General features: G+C 35.1%; 4 protein-coding genes across 8 annotated transcripts in view; 2 read left to right on the top strand and 2 right to left on the bottom strand.

Moving 5' to 3' along the window:
• The window catches only part of Stv (starvin), a 29,371-nt gene extending 25,966 nt beyond the window's left edge, over window positions 1–3,405 (top strand). For all 3 annotated transcript variants that reach the window (XM_064215925.1, XM_026643204.2, XM_026643203.2), the window contains exons 2-3: window positions 896–1,040; window positions 1,246–3,405. In XM_064215925.1, the coding sequence (XP_064071995.1) occupies window positions 896–1,040; window positions 1,246–3,107 (2,007 nt within the window). In that variant the 3' untranslated portion in view covers window positions 3,108–3,405. The remainder of the gene's footprint in view (window positions 1–895; window positions 1,041–1,245) is intronic.
• The window catches only part of LOC113402857 (uncharacterized), a 95,373-nt gene that overhangs the window by 32,442 nt on the left and 45,177 nt on the right, over window positions 1–17,754 (bottom strand). The gene's annotated exons all lie outside the window — the stretch shown is intronic.
• On the bottom strand, window positions 4,141–9,968 carry LOC113402856 (vacuolar protein sorting-associated protein 18 homolog). 2 transcript variants are annotated; one of them, XM_026643199.2, is made up of 10 exons: window positions 9,549–9,968; window positions 8,978–9,309; window positions 8,133–8,180; window positions 7,585–7,896; window positions 6,290–7,512; window positions 5,921–6,090; window positions 5,599–5,750; window positions 5,207–5,272; window positions 4,739–4,904; window positions 4,141–4,655 (listed from the first exon to the last, which is right to left on the bottom strand). In XM_026643199.2, the coding sequence occupies exons 1-10, from the start codon at window positions 9,805–9,807 to the stop codon at window positions 4,420–4,422; spliced, it is 2,964 nt and encodes a 987-aa protein (XP_026498984.2). In that variant the 5' UTR covers window positions 9,808–9,968; the 3' UTR covers window positions 4,141–4,419. The 2 variants fall into 2 exon arrangements, with proteins under 2 accessions (XP_026498984.2, XP_026498985.2); XM_026643200.2 differs by lacking the exon at window positions 8,133–8,180 and having other exon boundaries at window positions 4,355–4,655; window positions 9,549–9,967.
• LOC113402859 (short-chain specific acyl-CoA dehydrogenase, mitochondrial-like) lies at window positions 10,625–16,320 on the top strand. 2 transcript variants are annotated; one of them, XM_026643205.2, is made up of 10 exons: window positions 10,676–10,694; window positions 10,767–10,817; window positions 11,037–11,206; window positions 13,429–13,687; window positions 14,386–14,547; window positions 14,689–14,755; window positions 15,000–15,151; window positions 15,384–15,475; window positions 15,542–15,741; window positions 15,812–16,320. In XM_026643205.2, the coding sequence occupies exons 2-10, from the start codon at window positions 10,781–10,783 to the stop codon at window positions 15,903–15,905; spliced, it is 1,233 nt and encodes a 410-aa protein (XP_026498990.1). In that variant the 5' UTR covers window positions 10,676–10,694; window positions 10,767–10,780; the 3' UTR covers window positions 15,906–16,320. The 2 variants fall into 2 exon arrangements, with proteins under 2 accessions (XP_026498991.1, XP_026498990.1); XM_026643206.2 differs by having other exon boundaries at window positions 10,625–10,817; window positions 15,012–15,151.

The following is a 17,754-nucleotide window of genomic DNA, read 5'->3' as shown; positions in this document are numbered from 1 at the left end:
ATCATTCGAAATAGCGAGGAGGAACTGCCGAGTAAATGAATGAGGTGCGGAACTGAATATATAATATTTTAATTATAAATTGATAAAACAAGGATCATTTCCATATGTATTTCCTATCGTATCCGTCATCTCCATGTATATTTTTAATAACGCAGTAAACGCAAACGGCCGTTTAACCGAAGGTCCCTTCAGTTCATTGAATTTTGCATTGATCAGTGTTTATCGACGATTGCGAATATAAATTAAATCGTTGAACCTATAATTATTGCTTTTATCCATCGTCGCTGTCAGCAATAAAATTATTGGAAATGATATTTGATTATACCTCGGCGTAAATAAGCATATTAACCGATTGCTTTACGAATTGAATATGAATTTCGTGGAGATAAACTTACGACAGTATTGAACTGATAGTCGGCGTAATACAGAAGTCTAGACTAGGAAGGTCGTTACTCGACCTCTTCTACCAAATATGGACAGTTCTTCGTCACGCAAATGACACTACTTACTGTATGACATTGTTTTCATTCAATTTGTTATCCTTTATATTTATTCGATATTATTTTCCTAAATACAAAGTCCAAGGTAAATGTTTCGTATTATCGCTACTATTAATGGAAATTTTAATATTTATTTATTTAAATTAAATCATTTTGAAAGTCTACCGCATTGAATCTGTTAACGTCGCATTAATTCTTCCTCATTTTTTAAAACTTTTTTTGTCCAAAATCTATAGTTTCGACGAATTAAGTTAAGCATATTCAAATTCATATTATCAATTTATAAACTGGAGCCATTAACTACGTATCAAGTTGCACTGTGTATTATATATTGTAATTAGTACATCTCGTATCAATATTATTAAATTATTTAGTAATAATTTGTTTGTCAACAGCGCGGTTTTCCATTTGATGAGGAGGAGGGATCGGGCGCGTGGAGCGAGCTCGCGGCGCGCCATCCCGACATAGCGGCGCGACTGAGGCAGCGCCCCGCCACGTGGGCCAGGAAGCGACGCCCTTCCAGTCAGGACGGAATCGACGGTTCGTGCATTAAAATTAATTATTTACTTTTAAAATAACAGTTATACAACTAGATGACCGCCAGTTAGTTCTCACATCATTTTTGTACGATTTTAGGGGGAGTTAACTTAGAGTATTAGTATTAGAATTTCAAAATAATGGAGACACTCACATAATTTATCATTTCTTAAGTTGTATAATATAACAAGACGTTTATTCGTTACAGATACCGCAGATAGCTTCGGAGGTTTCGACAGATTTCCATTCGACGATATACCGCCTGAGTTTAGAGAACACTTTCCTTCACATTGGAATCGAAGATTCGGCCCTAGAGAGGAACAATATCAGCAACCATCCTCGCCACAACCACACTCACCCCAGCACCAGACCGCAGCTACACAGACTGAACAGGACACGGAACAGTTACATGACGAGCAGACACCGCTACCACAATACGGTTTGAGAAATACAGTCGACTTAGGACAGAAAAGCCCAGCAGATCCCAGTGTGGTTGATGCTGACGAAAGATCGCACAGATCAATGTCAGCACCTCCTGATCATCGTACAGTAAATCCAAATTGTAACAAAATGAGTGGACAAAACCATCAAGAGCAACAGCAACCACATCAACCCGAGCAATCTTCTAATGTAAGACACATACCAATCTTCGTCGAAGGAAGGGACGAACCAGTGATAAATAAATCTGTCGATCATGGCACTCATTTCGCAGAAGCGAAGCCCACTTATGTTCCGCCGCCGCAGCCACATATCGATAGGGACCAATATTTCGCCGATGATGGTCCAGTAGGATTTCCCTTTGCTAAAAGCTTCGATAGACCCTTCTTTAGACAAGGACCACAACCGTTCACAAAACAGAAGATGTACCCACAAGCCGCGTTCAATAGAGGTCCATCGCCACAGCGATCACAGTCTCCTAAGCCGCAGACATATCAGGAACAAACTGCACCGAGAGCAGAAACTCCGTCCAGACCACAGCAAAAGCAAGCTCCACCACAACAAAAGCAGCCCTCTCCGCAACAGAGACAGGCTCCGCCACCACAACATACAGCTCCTCAGCAACCACCACATAGTCAAGTTCCCCCACAAGCGCCTCAGACTCCGCCACAGCCACAAGCACCGTCGGCTAACGACCCCATTACACTGATTCTTAGTATTCAAACCGACGTCCTCAATCTAATGACGGATGTTGAGAACTTCAAAGGTACCAAAAACGATAAACAATATTTATATCTAGATGAGATGTTGACTAGGAATCTCATTAAATTAGACAATATTGAAACTGATGGTAAAGAAAACATTAGGCAGGCGAGGAAGGAGGCTATAAAGTGCATTCAAAAATGTATCGCTGTATTGGAGGCTAAAGCTGACAGCAACAAAGCTCTCGCCTCAACTCAGCCACAAGATATAGATATGCAAAATAAAGATGGTGAAAATGCTGCAGTTACACAAGAAAATGTTCAAAACGGTGATGTAGAAATGAAAGAAACTACCAAAGAAAATGAGTCTCTGACAGCACAAGGAGCACAAGACACCACTCCCGGATCGGAAGGACAAATAGAAGAAAATATTCAAGAACAAAAACCCGAAGAACCAAAAAGCGAAGAAGTGCAAACCACGGACAAAGCAGATAAAGACTTAGTGCAACCAGTCATAGCCGATACACGACCTGATGATACCAAAGCCTCCAATGCAACTTTAGAACCTACAACTGAAACCCAAAAAGCTCCAGAAAATGCTGAAAAAAAGCAAAGCCCCAAGAAAACAATTAAGAAACGAGACAAGAGCAAAGATAAGAAAGATGTTGCTAAAGAAAACAAAAAGGAAGAAGTGGCAACCGAAAACAAAGAAACTAAGGATAGTGAGAAGGAGGACAAAAAAGAAGTTACAGATAAAAACGAAGTAAGTGAAGCTGTAAACACTAGTGAAGTAACAGTTGATAAGCAAGATAAGAGTTTAGATAATAAAGACGGAAAGGAGGAAGTAATGCAAGTTGATGCTAATGCTAAGGGAGATTCGAATAAAACTGATTCGCAGGAAATGGAAGTCGACGGTGCTGCTAGTCAATAAATTTAGTTTGGATTAGTGAATTGTTTTAGACACGGTTAGATACCGCCGCACGTGGCCTACGACCTGCCTTTCCCTTCTTCGTGTTAATTCTTTGTGCTATTTAACACTGGTGTTGCCACATATATTGTTTACGTTTGTACATTTTAAGTTTTTAATATTGCAACTTGGCATTAGAGATGCTGTATGTACTATAGGATTTGGAATGGTCTCCTCTAATTTAAAATCCTAATATTTAAATTAATTTATTGTTTATCATTACTTGATAACACAATTTTCTCAATAAATTTATGAATCCACATTTTTGTTTTTGTTTGTACCTACATACTTTAATAAGGTAAATTACATGAATAAGGTAAATATTGTTTCAAATTTATATTTATGTGCACGTAAAAATGTTGTTAGATATATATCGAAACATTTTAAGAGATTATAATAAAATTTAAATATTACTTATAGTATATCATTAAATAAAAAACTATATTTATAATATTCATATTTATTTATTATAATTTAAATACATTTATGGAATAAGCATATGATCACAGTATATATTATTATTACTTTATTAATAGCTTAAACAGATGTAAAAAAATCTAAAGTTGAATATAGACTAGACCAGTTCCTGCGAATGCTCGACGCTGTGTTAGACGTAATGCTATCGGCAAGTGAGTTTACCTTTAACATTTCTTTTTATCGTGCGTTACTCTTAAGACCAGAACGCTCTTCGATTTGAAAATTCAAGTTCCAACAAAACGTCGAGTGTTTCTCAAAGTTCGGTTCGTGAAACAGTGATACGCAAGGACGGTTGTTCTGTTACGAGTAAATGATCTAGTCTATACGCACCTTAAAATAAAATAATTAAAATTTTTCTAATACAGTCATAAACAAAACCTGTGGCTGAAATCAATATAACCAATTTGAAAATATTTAGTAAATTTTCCTATTATATATAACTAAAATATACACAAACTTTTTTTTGACATAGAGTAAAGTAACAACTTTATTAAAGTCCCGCTTCTGGTTTAAAAGAAGGTTTAGAGCATGTAGGTTTCCTCACGACGTGTTGCCTTTGGCGCCGAGCACGAAATGAATCATATAACGTATTTCTCCATGTTACACCTGCATGCATTCCATTAGAAAAACACAAATTACATACCAGTCTCAATTTCAGTTGAGTACTTAAGCGTCAATGCGTATCAACTACAATTGCTAATTGTATACTTAACAAGAATTTATTAAGACTTAGAAGAGACAACCATTGTTATCGTTCATAGCCATTCCGTTTGCAAACCAAAAAAATTAACTTTATCATTCACTCCCATTCCTTCATGACTCGGTCCCAATCTTCGTCCGCAATGAACGGTTTGTCGATGCAAGCGATCATGTGTTCGCCGCAGAAGACGCACTCGCTGGCCACGATGTCGTCTATCTCATTCTTGAGCACTTCCCTGAGAGGCAAACCGGTCGACGTGACCGTGGAGAGCTCGATGTTGGACAGCACTGCGAGCTGCCGCTGGAGATCGGTCAACTTGTTTCGGCGCGCCGGAGCTGTCGAATAACGCGCAAAAAGAATGAAAACTAAAATACACGACGACGCAACGTCTCGTCGATCGAGATTCGGCGCGGCGTACCGAGGATGGGCGCCATCTCGGCGAGCAGGCAGTCGCTGTGGAAGCGGTGCGCGCACGGGAACAGGTAGAAGGGCCGCAGCAGCAGCGCGATGTCGCACAGGCAGCACGCGTCGCCCACCGACACCAGCACGCTGCGGTTGCGGAACGACTGGATCGCGTTGCGCACCTACGGGTACACGTGCGGGGCGAGATGCCTTTTTCATTTTTATTTCTAATCGTACGTGCTTGTAGTAATGGAGTATCAAGTGCAAGGTTCCTTGAACTATAATATGAGGAACGATGTGCATTTTCAATTATATTCCAAAATTAATAAGGTTCCATAGAGAGCTGTTTATAATAAATAACATTACTTTTGACAGGTACATATAGCACCTGTCCTATCTGTATAAAATATTTTTGAAAATATTTTTTAATATTCGATAAAAGGACATTTTATATGATCACGGTACAAATTAAACAGATACTCACATATTCGGCAGATTTCGTTGCGTCTTCCATTTCAGCCTTCAACTCTTCAATTTGGTTATTGTACTCCTAAAAGTTAAAAAAATACTTCAATATATGAATTACGAAAACAAAAAATACTTAAGTACTCTCTGCAACTGTCATACACTTTTGGAAGTAAATAATGTGATATCAGTACTGAAGCGTGCGCTCCTTACATTTTTTGTCGGATAATATATATTAAAACTATCTTTCACTGTTAGCTAGAGGATGTCTAATAAGGCCCTGAGGAGCTGAATTCAAACACAATTCGTGGTCTGTGTGTGAGTAATTAGCAATCCCTTGATGATATTGCTTACTGTCATGTGTAGTGTGCAAGATTAAAATTACAAATGAAAAAAATGTTGGGGTCAAACCTGCAGAGATTGACAAATAGGCTCTCTAAAGTGGTTAATGGTGACCACATCACTGAAGAACGGTAGGATATCTTCTATTTTAATAAGAGGACACTCTTCGAGAAGACTCATCGCTTCCTTTATGTCTTGGTTCTTCGTTATCACATGTTCCGCTGTAACATTATTTACTATTGACTAGTGGAATAAAACACAGTGATGTGCAATATTTAAATATAATATATTTTTTAATTCAATATTATTATGTGTTTTTTTTATTTATCGTAATAATACATATATACTAGACGCAACTAAAGCGTCAAGTGAGGCCGACAAAGCAACTCACCGATGCCGAGCCACAGGCGGCGCTGCAGCGCGGGGTCGTCCGGCAGGTCGGCGAGGCCCTTGGCGAGCGCCACGTCCACGTCGAGCGCCAGCTCTGCCGCAGACTCCCACAGCCCCAGCAGGGCGGACAGCTTCACGCAGGCCTCGGACAGACCTTTCTCTCTGCAGAGCCTGAAATTATTTAAACGATACTAAATCAAAATACATTTTATTCATGGAGACCTTTAGGACTTTCTGCACTAACAGTAACTATATTTTGACAGATATATCTACGCGTCCTACTCGTATATATGCCTTTCATAGTCTCACAATTCCAACATGCAGAACGAATCTTTAGCAACTACCAGTGTAGATATTCACCAATGCTCACCTCAGAGCGTAATGAACGTCGTAGTTCACCATCGACAACTCTTGTCCTTGCCTCACCAGATACCTCATTAGAGCTAGATGGTCGTGCTCGACGTACAGCGTCAATAAATAATTATGTATCGCCCGATCCTTCACGTTAAAGTTTTGTAACATAAATTCTAAATATCTTATAATTTCAGTCACGTGGGCTTTATCATTCTCACACGAGAGGAACGCCGGTAGGAGTTTCGATGGACTCAGCAAGGGTCCTTGGTCGATCAACGCGTTGGCCGTTTGCTTCGGCATTTCCTCCATGAGAGCTGGAGCGAATTGATAGAACAAGTCGGACTTTTTCAAAGACATAAGCATATTTAGCGCTTCTGTGTATGATTTCTTGTAAATATTTTGGGCGACAACGTTTTCATAGTCCTCGTTGATCACCGTTAATTTGATTAGATTCTGTTTGTCTCCATGCGAGGACATGAGATCGTATACTACTGATTTTATGTGCTGCATACACTTCACCACTTTTGGCTGTAGAAGAAAAACTTCGAAATCGCTTTGTATTTGGTGGTATTCTTGCGCATCAGCATTTCCCTTACGTCTAAGTGTGCCGAGCTGTGATAAATACAATTCAGTCATCCAGATAACGATCATCGATATGAGTGTTTTATCGTCTTCCAAGGCGTCCAATCTTTTCCCCAGGTAAACTTTCAACGCATTAACTTGTTCGACTTCTAGGAACTTCAGGCACACAGTTTCGAAACTGCTCTGAGTTTCTGCATAAATTTCTGCGCTCCTGTCATAATCGCCTTTCCCAAAGAGCAGCTCGGCTTGCTTCACGTTGATGATGTCGATGAATGCGGGATTATTTTGGCAATATTGTTTAGCTAAATCGAATTGTTCCTTATCGGAATAAATCCTCCAAACATTCCTTTCTTCTCTACTGACTTTGTATCTGAAGACAGCGTTACCGGTGACCGCCCAAATAGTCCGTCTTATTGGATCCTTAACTATATTCTTCAACTTTCCATGTACTTCAGAATATTTGTCTTCATAAACTAGATCTTGATTCAATAGAGACACGGCTTTAACTCTATCAGAGTACATGAGAACCGCGTGGAATTCTGTTAAAACGAAGGATATCGGTGTCGTTTCTTTACTATTCGCATCATCGGATGGATAGTTAATGAGTTCGCTTTGTGTAAAAAGTGAGTTCGAGTTTTGTTGAGATGTTGGGTCCAACTGCAAATCAAAACAAGAACTTTAATTGCCCGAGTATATAGAACCAAGAGTGCTGATACAAACATGTCTTACCTGTCCATAAAATATTCCAGGCTCCGTCAACCACGCAAATGTTTTTGGAGTATTCGTTTTATCAAAATAGAACTGAAGTTTCGAATATTTCAATGTCGAAGGTATTTCTTGGAATCCAGTCTCTGGGGTTGTCAGATATGAATAGAATATGGATTGGAGGGATGGCTTGTCATCTGTTATCATCGCATGGCCAATAAACTGGTACAATCTTGTCGGGGTAGTGACAAATATAAAGTATTTGCTTGTGTTTGATACTCTATGGAATTGGATTCCAGTTATTGGTGTATCTGTGCCTTTACCGATATCAAATATCTGCAAAGGAAACAATTACGATAAGTTAACATTAAGATTATTGTTAGAGAATCATGTCAGTCTTCTTGTAATATTTGTTTTCAATAAAAATTAACATTTAATTCAATATATTAAATTACAAACTGTTACTCAATCTCACAGTTATTAAAATTAAAAAGCTTCAATTATATCAGGTGATTAAAAGGTGACAAGAACAAATAAGAATGACGTGCAAAAGATAAAAAATATTTCGTTACCAAACCATCGATTTCCTTGCCTCCGTATATAGGCAGATAGTTAGGCAGCTTAAGGAGATAAAAACAAATTCATATAATAAACATCATACAATACATATAATTTATAAGTCATCAAGGTTATATTATAAATATTAACATTGCAAACAACAATTACCTTTATAATATTCATTATTATACATGCAAAACTAGAACCTGTTGTTATACTCAATATGATTCAAAGTTAAAATCTTTATTAAATAAAGAAGGATTAAAATTGCTCATTAATTCATAATTGTCAAATATCTATTACAGCTTCTACAAAAAAATATAAGACTGACAAGCTTTTATCTCTGATGTAACAAAATTTGCTTTATGAAGAAGAGTTACGTGTTATTAACATGATCATTTTCTTTGAAATGTCATTATGACTAAATCACACAATGAATAATAGCCTTTAGTCTGGGTGAGGAAATAATAAATAATTATATTTACACAAATCAATCAAGCCAAATTTTAGAAGTACTTTTGTGTCAAAACTAGAATTTACAAAAAAAACTTCTTAATCTTGATTGAATTTGTAGGATATAAATAATAGAACAATAAAACCCTGTCATAATAGCATGAGGTAAAAGTAAATGAAATATAGGTTAAAGAAATTAGTTCGACCATTGCACATACTGAGATTTTTTGACACTTATTATAAATTTGATATCATGAACAAAACAATTTAAGAGCTGGCAACTTCTTAGTGATACAAGTTTTATCCATTGTAATTCTAATTGCACTATCTCACCACAAGTAAGACTTATTTCACATTATTATTTATTATTAGATTAATAAAATTTAGAGTACACTTGTTATCTTACCTGCCTCCAATACTGCTGGCTAGCTGTAAACATTTTGTCACTATCAGCTTCGAGCTCAGTTTCCAAAATATGCCCTTGAGACGTGCCCAGCAGTATAGGTCCCGTTGTAACTGTAGACCTGTTGTCATAATTCCAACCAACTTCTGTCACTTCATAGTTTCTAGATTTTGTTACTGTCTTGAGCTTACTACTCTTGCGATGCAAGTATACTAGTTCTGGGTTGCCATCTTTGTTCCTTGCAGTGAATGCCATGAGAAGATGGTATCCAAGTGGATCGAGGAAAATTGAAGTTAGTTTTGTGTTGGGTTGCACAAATTTTGTGTATTGTATTTCTGAAAATTTAAGAGAAATATATTAATTGACCTGATAATGTTTTATGGATTGTTATCAGTAAAATTCAAATTAGTTTTGAATAGCATAAAAATGTTTGATAACAATAGTAATTTGAGTTATATTGAATTATATTATTTTTAACATAAAGTATCTAAAAATAACAGGATCACTATCTAATAATAATCTTTAGTTTATGTACATGCAAAAATCTTCAAAAAGGTTTTATTGCATTGCTTACCTTCATGCTGATCAGGCATCTTCAAATCAAGTCTAAACAGCTTTCCATTAGCCATAGCAAGGACAAGAAAATCACTAGACACGGCAACATGTGTTATTAAATCTGAGGGATTGAAATTCATCTTCTGTTTGGAGAACATTGGTGTGTTATCATTTAACTGCATGTTAATATATCCAGAAGATGTCATCTGTTCTGATGCAGGTACAGAACGCTGGGAAACCTGGGAGGCTTGCTCGTATTGATCAAAAATCGAAGTCATCTTAAAGGCCTATTGATAAGTGTTCCTATTGAAAATGCTTCAGATTTTTTAGACTGCTATTACAAATTATTACTTTATAATCTATATGCTTTCGAAAAGCTATTATACGACTTTATAAAATATAAAATACTTCTCAGTTTATTTATTTCTATAAACAAATTGATCATTATCTACTACCTTGTCTTGATATTATTTGACATTTAACTTTATTTGACAACTGACGTTATTGTTTAAGTTTAAATACCAATTAGTATGGTTCAATGTAAATGTTTGAAAACTTGCATAATATACTGTATTTAAAAATCATATAATATGTTAAGTAAGCTAGTTATTTTTTAATCAATAACTACTTAAAAATAAGCATTCTTTTTTGGCATTCACGATCGTAATAAAAATGTGCCAAATAAAAAAAATATATTAAGTTCAGAGTACTTCAGCTTTTTTGTATTATCTATTTATATATCAGTGCAAATAAAGGGTTTCGGATACTTCTTAGACTGATTAATATCCAAAACGAATAAAAATATTTTTCTTTATATAATCTAAGATTTGTGAATGTATGAGTCGAAGTCAATATATTGTATTGACAATTTGACAATTGACACTTCACTTGACAAAATGACAATTTGTTCAAAATAAATATTATTTTCATTTGATTATTTATAGTTTACCGTCAAATTGTTTCTCAAATATATAATTTTATTAGCTTAGAATAGGAGATATTATAACTAGTTAATAAAATGTCTTATTGTACTTTAAACGAATTTTCTTAGAGTTCCTTTTATTTTCTAAAGTATTAAAAATCACGAGAAACTTTATACACGTATATCGAATATTTTCTTTCTAAACTGACGATCGCCCTAAAATTAAGTCAACGTGTGACCTTGGTCATTATCATTATTTATCATATGCCGCTTATATGTAATTTCACATTTGAGTAGTATCAACTTTATTTACAGTCAGAGTATTCAAAATGGTTGCAAGCGCGTTATTAAACTCAACAAAATCTAGTAAGTAGTTTAGGTTTGTATTTATTTTTGATATAATTAAAAATTTCAATCTGTATGTACATAAAAAAAAAAAAAGTAAATCGTCAAAAATATCTCAAAGTTGTAAGTACATGAAGCATGACATTCTATTTATCAATTAGTTCAGACTCAAAAATAGAGTATAGATTTAACAATTAGGTACAGACCTCAAGTATATTTATTTAATTAATTTATTTTCAGTTAATCTTACACAATGCATGAAAGTATTAGTTACACAAAACCGCAGCTTTACCAGCCATTTGAATGAGCAACAGCTTGCTGTACAGGAATTGGCTAGAAATTATACTAATCAATATCTTAAGCCTAGAGCATCTCAACTGGACCTACAAGGAAGGTTTCCTTTTGATGAGGTAAGTTTTAAACAATTTACAAAAAACACACAACAAAACATAATGTAACAAATTTATTTATATGAGCAAAAAATAAATATGTTTCCTTACCCTTATATTATCCACACACAATAATAATTGTGTGTGGATATTGTATCTTATTATGTAATTAATGTAAAATAATTTTGTGTTCATCATAACCATTTTAATATTTGACTAAAATTGCATCAGAAAAACTTTAATATAATACTTTACAAATAATTATTTAATTATTAAAAAAAAATCTTCTTTCATGAGGATTGACTTTTCTACAATGGCTATCTATTATAGAAACAATAATAATAAAACAACATTTATCAACATAGTTTGTGTTAAATACTTAAAATATAATAATTCACTCTCCAGTCATAACTTTTTTATTATTTACAATTTATATAAATTTACTATAATTGTTACTAGAACATAAAATAGCAACATTGATTCGTAAAGTCTGTAAGTTTAAAGGTATTGTATAATTTTATTATTCAGTCACTATGACAATTTTTTTTTTTTTGATTAATGTATCAGATAAAGAAATCTATTAAAATAAATAGAGTATTATATAGATAGTATTATGGCATAGATAAAAAGAGTGATCTTTGAAAGTCTTATAGAATATTAAAAGTAAAAATATATTTATGAAAAATATGCATGTCATAAATGCATATTTAGTATTGCTATGAATAATGTGCTTTTAACACGAGCCTAATAAGCTTACTTATTGTTCTCAGCCATTAACTATTAAATCCTAAAAAAAAAATCAGTCTGCCAGATATATATTTAGAAAATAAAACATTTTATTGTAAATATGTATATTTTTGATATGTTATATAAATATAAAATAAAATAAACATGATTATTTATTTAATAATAGTATAAAAATACTCAATTTTGGTAAAAAAATATATTTATAAAGTAATGACCTCAATAAAGGTTGGTAATTTCATGGTCTGACCAAATTTATCAGTAAACTTTATAAATATTTACATTTCTTTCAAGGTGTTTGTCGCTTCCATAAGAAGGTATAAGACATTTATCATGTATTTTTATCTTAAGTGCAAGCCGGCATATTAATCCCTAAGTACCTTTTGTTCATACTTGTACTAAAAAGAGGGATTTGGATCAATAAAATATTAAACAAATATATTTCATACATTCATATTTAGTAATTTTCGTTGTATAGACATTGGACATTATAAACAGCCTAAGCTATATTTGTTAAACAGCTTCTATGCGTGTCTTCGGTATCGGATACATCCGGCGGTAAAGAGATAGTATGATATAACACAGTTAGGTACTGTTTTTTGTCTAACCTTCTGTATAACAGCATATGTTTTGTTTAGTTTATACCATTGAGCGGAAGGTTATGTCGTACATTTTAGTTTAAAAGTTTTTATATAGATTTATTAATCAAACTAAAAAAGCCCTTTATTAAAGCTTATTATGAACCAAAAGTACTCTGTCATATCAATATGGTTATAATTATAATAGTGCACACTCGAGTGCACACACGGATGCACTATTACGGACACAGTTTGTATTCCCTCCATTTTATAATCTGTAATTTGAAACGATCGGAATTATTTCACTTCCAACTTTAAAAACGCTTCTGGTTATGTGATTTTTTCGGCAGAAAAACTTTTGAGCCTGACAAGGCACACACATCTATATATCTATTCATATAATAACATTTGAGTGTCTGTTTGTAATATTAAAATAACCGCTTTTTACTAAATGCATATGTATACACGGTACATATACCAAAATAACATTGTTTTTTTTTTCAATTTTTGTCTGTTTGTTCCGGCTAATCTCTGGAATTGCTGGACCGATTTTGAAGGGACTTTCACTGGCAGAAAGCTGATGTTATAAAACAGTATTGTATCGATATTACAAATGAATGTAAAGAAAATGTGTTGATTGAATGAGAAAGAGATGATATTTACATCTAACTATTTTTGTTTATATAACTGGTATATTTAACCACACGACAGCTTAGCTTATTTACGTTACGTTTCGTTTGAAGTGAAAATCCGTTTGTGTTTGTAAATATTATTAAAAATCTAAGCTTAAAGATTACTTACTAATAAAAAAAAAATATTCTTCGATTCATTCAACGAACCTCCTAGATGAAATAATAATGATAACATTTAATTTATCTTTGTAAATATTTTTTTTTAATTTGAAATATGTTTATTTGCTAGATAAAACATATCACAAAACTCGGTTTAATGGGGGCGTGCGTGGATGAAAAGTATGGCGGCCTCGGTCACGACTACCTGTCATTAGCAATCGCTGTCGAGGAACTATCACGTGGTTGCGCTAGCACCGGCATGATAGTCTCAATACATAACTTCCTGTACGCCAACTTGGTTAATGAGCAAGGAACGCCGGAGCAGAAGGAAAGGTTCCTGAGCGATTTCACTAAGGGTTCAATCGGGTGCTTTGCACTGAGTGAGCCAGGTTAGTCTTAACTTAGTTTTCTATTTGATAGCTACCATTACTATTAAACTAGTAAAATTGTTCGTAAATATTGCACTGCTTTGACCCTTGCCAAATTTTCCAAGGATCTGCCCCTTTTGTTCTTTGCTTAAGAACAATAATGGAATTGAATATTTTAACGGCTTTTAACAACGTGAAGTGATCACCAGTCATAAGTGTTGCCATATTTTAAAATCCAATTCTCGCATCGTCAATGCTTCGCAAAATATGGATTTGACGATGTTTTATCCCTTGTACCCGTAATCACACGTACGCACTCTTTAAACAGACGTGGCCTTGTGTTAAAACACTTGGGAGAATAAGCTCTAAGCTCTCCCAAGGGAGTGGAGATTTTTCTTACCGGGTATTTATATGCTGCTACTAATGTTTGGCAGTTGGGTTGTATCCAACTTAGATGGATTTAAACGTATTCCGACGACTAATAAGAGTATTTACATCAAAGCTAAACTTTTTTGGTGCAGTATATTGAAATTGCTGGTTGCTAACAATTTGTTCAATACACCAGTTTATCTCTAAAATAATAAACTAACCGTCGTAACCTTTGGTTTCCTAATAGGGTATCATAGGGTTCCAAATTTGATTATTTTAATAACCGCTAGTCGTTGTAGTAGTTGCCTGATATAGAAATGGTTAACCAAAAACATTTGATTACAATCAAGATGCGGGCAGTGACGTAGCTAATATAAAGACAACAGCAAGACGAGATGGTGACTACTGGATCCTTAACGGCAAGAAGAGTTGGGTGACATCCGCCGTTGAAGGCTCAGCGACTGCGGTCTTTGCCACCTTCGACCCTGAACTTAGACATAAGGGACTGGCTTGTGAGTTTAAAGTGAAAATAATTATATGCTATTCACAAACATGTGTAATGTTTTTTTTTACTTCTTTTTGCCATAATAATTTAAATTTTAAATATATAATTACAAGCATGTGACGTTTATACTGTAGCTAATTTCTTACAGGCTTTCTCGTTCCTCTCGATGCAGAGGGTGTGTTTAGGGGGAAGAAGGAACCCCTTATGGGCGTGAGGTGTGTATTTATTAGTTTTCCTTCAGTTGGTTCACTTAACAACAATGACTTGTGTTGTTTTCCAGTTTTAAAGGAACCTTCGAGAGTTAGTAAAATTAATTTCAAATTAACAGCTAAAATACTATCTTTATTTATTTCTTAATAACCAAACTCCCTCTGTAATGTGACTCGACCTAACCGCGCCCTATAATTGTAAATCCGCCCAAGCCGTACATCAAACGGGGCATATGAAACAGAATTAAAGCTCGGGTCACAGGGCGGCCACGGCGTGCGATCTGACGCTGGACGACGTGCGCTTGCCGGCCAGCTGCTTACTGGGCCAGGCCGGCGACGGCTTCCGGATCGCCATGCGGCAGCTGGACCAGGGCCGCATAGGCATAGCGGCGCACGCTGTCGGTTCGTATGACTCGTAGATCGAGGTTTATTAATGCTTACTTACAGATGAAGCAGTATTATTAACATATTGTCACTTAAAGGCTTTTTTTTCATATTTGTGTTTATTTTATAAAAATACAGCGTTGAGTTTATATATAGTTATCTTTTACGAAGTTTTCACCGCGAGACGTGCCAAATTCTCATTTGAAGAATATCGTCGACCGAATCAGAGCATATTTTCCTCTCCGAACAGGTATCGCCCAGGCGTCCCTCGACACGGCGATCGCCTACGCAAAGGAGAGGGTCGCCTTCGGCAGGAGTCTGACGGCGCTGCCTTCGGTGAAGGTGCGCAAACGGTCGAGCCGCAGCCGCCCCCCCCCCGAACGTTGAGCCGAGCCGAGTGCGTTGCAGGACCGGCTGGCCGACATGTGCATCCTGGTGGAGTCGGCGCGGCTGCTGACGTGGCGCGCGGCGGCGCACGTGCACTCCAAGCACAGCGCCATGGCCAAGTACGCGGCGGGGCGCGCGGCGGCGGCGGCGGCCGCGCACTGCGTGCAGGTGCTGGGCGGCCGCGGCCTGTCCACGCGCTACGACGCCGAGCGCCACTACAGGTGACGACTGCCGGCATGTGTTTTATAACGCTCGCTTCCGTTTTCGGTTATTGATTCGCGTTGTCGACAGAGACGCGAGAGGCACCCAGATATACGGTGGCGTCGCGGACGTGCAGAAGCGTCTCGTGGGACACTTCCTTCTCAAGGAGCACGATGCCCTCTGATGCGACGAGAAGTCTGTCGGCTGGACACTATCCGCAAATCGCAATCAAAACAGGTATTCGATCGTTTAAAAACAATTATAATAAGTTATTGTATGAAAATAAAACAATACAATGCATTTTTATCAATTATTATATCGTAAATATATGTACAGATAAAATATCACGGAACCAATGATTAGTTCGACATAGACAGTTTACTCTACGGTCAAATGTCAGTATTTTGTCCGAGTGTACCCTGAAGAGTAATTGAGCCAACATTATTTTAAGCGCAAGTTATTAAATACTTGGAGCCAATGATTGGTGCCACATTAACAGTTAAATAAACTAGTCCACTTGCTATCAGACTGCACATTTGCCTGTGTGATTATTTATTAAATAAATATTAATAATCTGTTATTCCGTTTTGAATGTACCACAAACAAAGACTTGAATATATTCGTGTGAGATACGGTTGTAACGTGCGCTTGTTGTGAGACATGTTTGTTAGCTCTTGAAGTGAATGACAAAATAAATAACAGCGGTATTTGAAATAAATTTCTGTTACAGGAATTCTATGGCGTATAAAGTAATAGCAATAATTTTATTGCAATGTTATTTAAAAATACTTTTTTTTTTTGTTTTCTTTTTTTTTAATTTGTGTTATATGTACTTTGTTTTAGTCACAAAATATAAATTTGCCAAATATAACGACATGTCAACACTGGAATTGAAAGTAAAGTTTATATTATAAGTTAGAGCATTAAAGTTGTATTTCAAATGTATGAACATAAAGTATCCCTTAAAAGTATATTTATAACTAGTTTCTGCCTGCGGCTTCTCCCACGTGTGAGAAGGGGGCAAAATTCAATGACAGAAATGATATACATATTTAGTTTAAACGAACGTCTAACTACTTTTAACAAGTTTTATAGTGGCCATATATAATCAACTATAATTCCTTAAGACTCTTGATATTGTCTTAAATTGATTGATATTTCACATTTAAAATTGAATGTATTACAGCTTTGTGTGAGAACATCTTGATAAGGCTGAGAGGCATTTCTAGTATAAGATTTAAATGGGCATTCCAAATATTATATGATTTGTTAATTTGGCTGTAAATCAGGTTGAAGGTTTTTTTTTATTTCGGATTTGAATTGTTTATATATGTTGTCTTTTTTTTAACTTAAATTATTGCTTAAATTGGATGTTTCATATCAAATATGACAATAAAAGTGTGGTTTATAGTAAAGGATGTTGTATTAATTTTAAATCTTTAATCTTAATATTATGATTATATACAAAATTACATTTACATTTTATAAAATCAGTACTTAGGTAATATGTGATTTTTATTGCTATGTTGTTTAAATTTATAAATAAATGTTTAAAAAAATATATATTTTTTATAATTACAGAGTTTTTATTTGAACATACATTTAAAATAGATAAGAAAAAATATATGTTTGTGTAAAGTAACAAACGAGGACAGTTTTTTAGTATTGCCATACTGAAAAAATACTAAATCAATATACATAAAACTTATAACCTAAGATGCAGCGCGTTTTTTAAGAATGATTTAGTAGTATATTACTAAATAAGTTTCACTCGCTTCAAATTCAGATTATTCACGTGACAAGCATGAATTCATGTTCATGTATATATTATGTGTCGGGACTGGGTTTTATCAAAACTGATTTACTATTTATGAAGTAACTAGAAATAGTAGTTTTCAAGCGTCGATTATTTTTAGATAAGTTTTATAGATAACAAAATATAATGGTTTGAGCCGCAACATTAATTAACTCGTATTTTGTGCTACGTGCATTATCCGTTCCGTTGCAACATACTACTATCTGTGATATAGGCA

Source organism: Vanessa tameamea, chromosome 9, assembly GCF_037043105.1.
Source record: "Vanessa tameamea isolate UH-Manoa-2023 chromosome 9, ilVanTame1 primary haplotype, whole genome shotgun sequence".
NCBI lineage: Eukaryota > Metazoa > Arthropoda > Insecta > Lepidoptera > Nymphalidae > Vanessa > Vanessa tameamea.
This window is presented reverse-complemented; position numbering and strand designations above follow the sequence as displayed.

Coding starts and splice junctions, on each gene's coding strand:
- LOC113402856 (XM_026643199.2), bottom strand. CDS start 9,807: ATGACTTCGATTTTTGATCAATACGAGCAAGCCTCCCAGGTTTCCCAG. Junction 7,897..8,132: donor GCAAGGAAATCGATGGTTTG/GTAACGAAATAT, acceptor TTTCCTTTGCAG/ATATTTGATATCGGTAAAGG. Junction 7,513..7,584: donor CTGGAATATTTTATGGACAG/GTAAGACATGTT, acceptor TTTGATTTGCAG/TTGGACCCAACATCTCAACA.
- LOC113402859 (XM_026643205.2), top strand. CDS start 10,781: ATGGTTGCAAGCGCGTTATTAAACTCAACAAAATCTA. Junction 11,207..13,428: donor GAAGGTTTCCTTTTGATGAG/GTAAGTTTTAAA, acceptor TTTATTTGCTAG/ATAAAACATATCACAAAACT. Junction 13,688..14,385: donor CTTTGCACTGAGTGAGCCAG/GTTAGTCTTAAC, acceptor ATTACAATCAAG/ATGCGGGCAGTGACGTAGCT.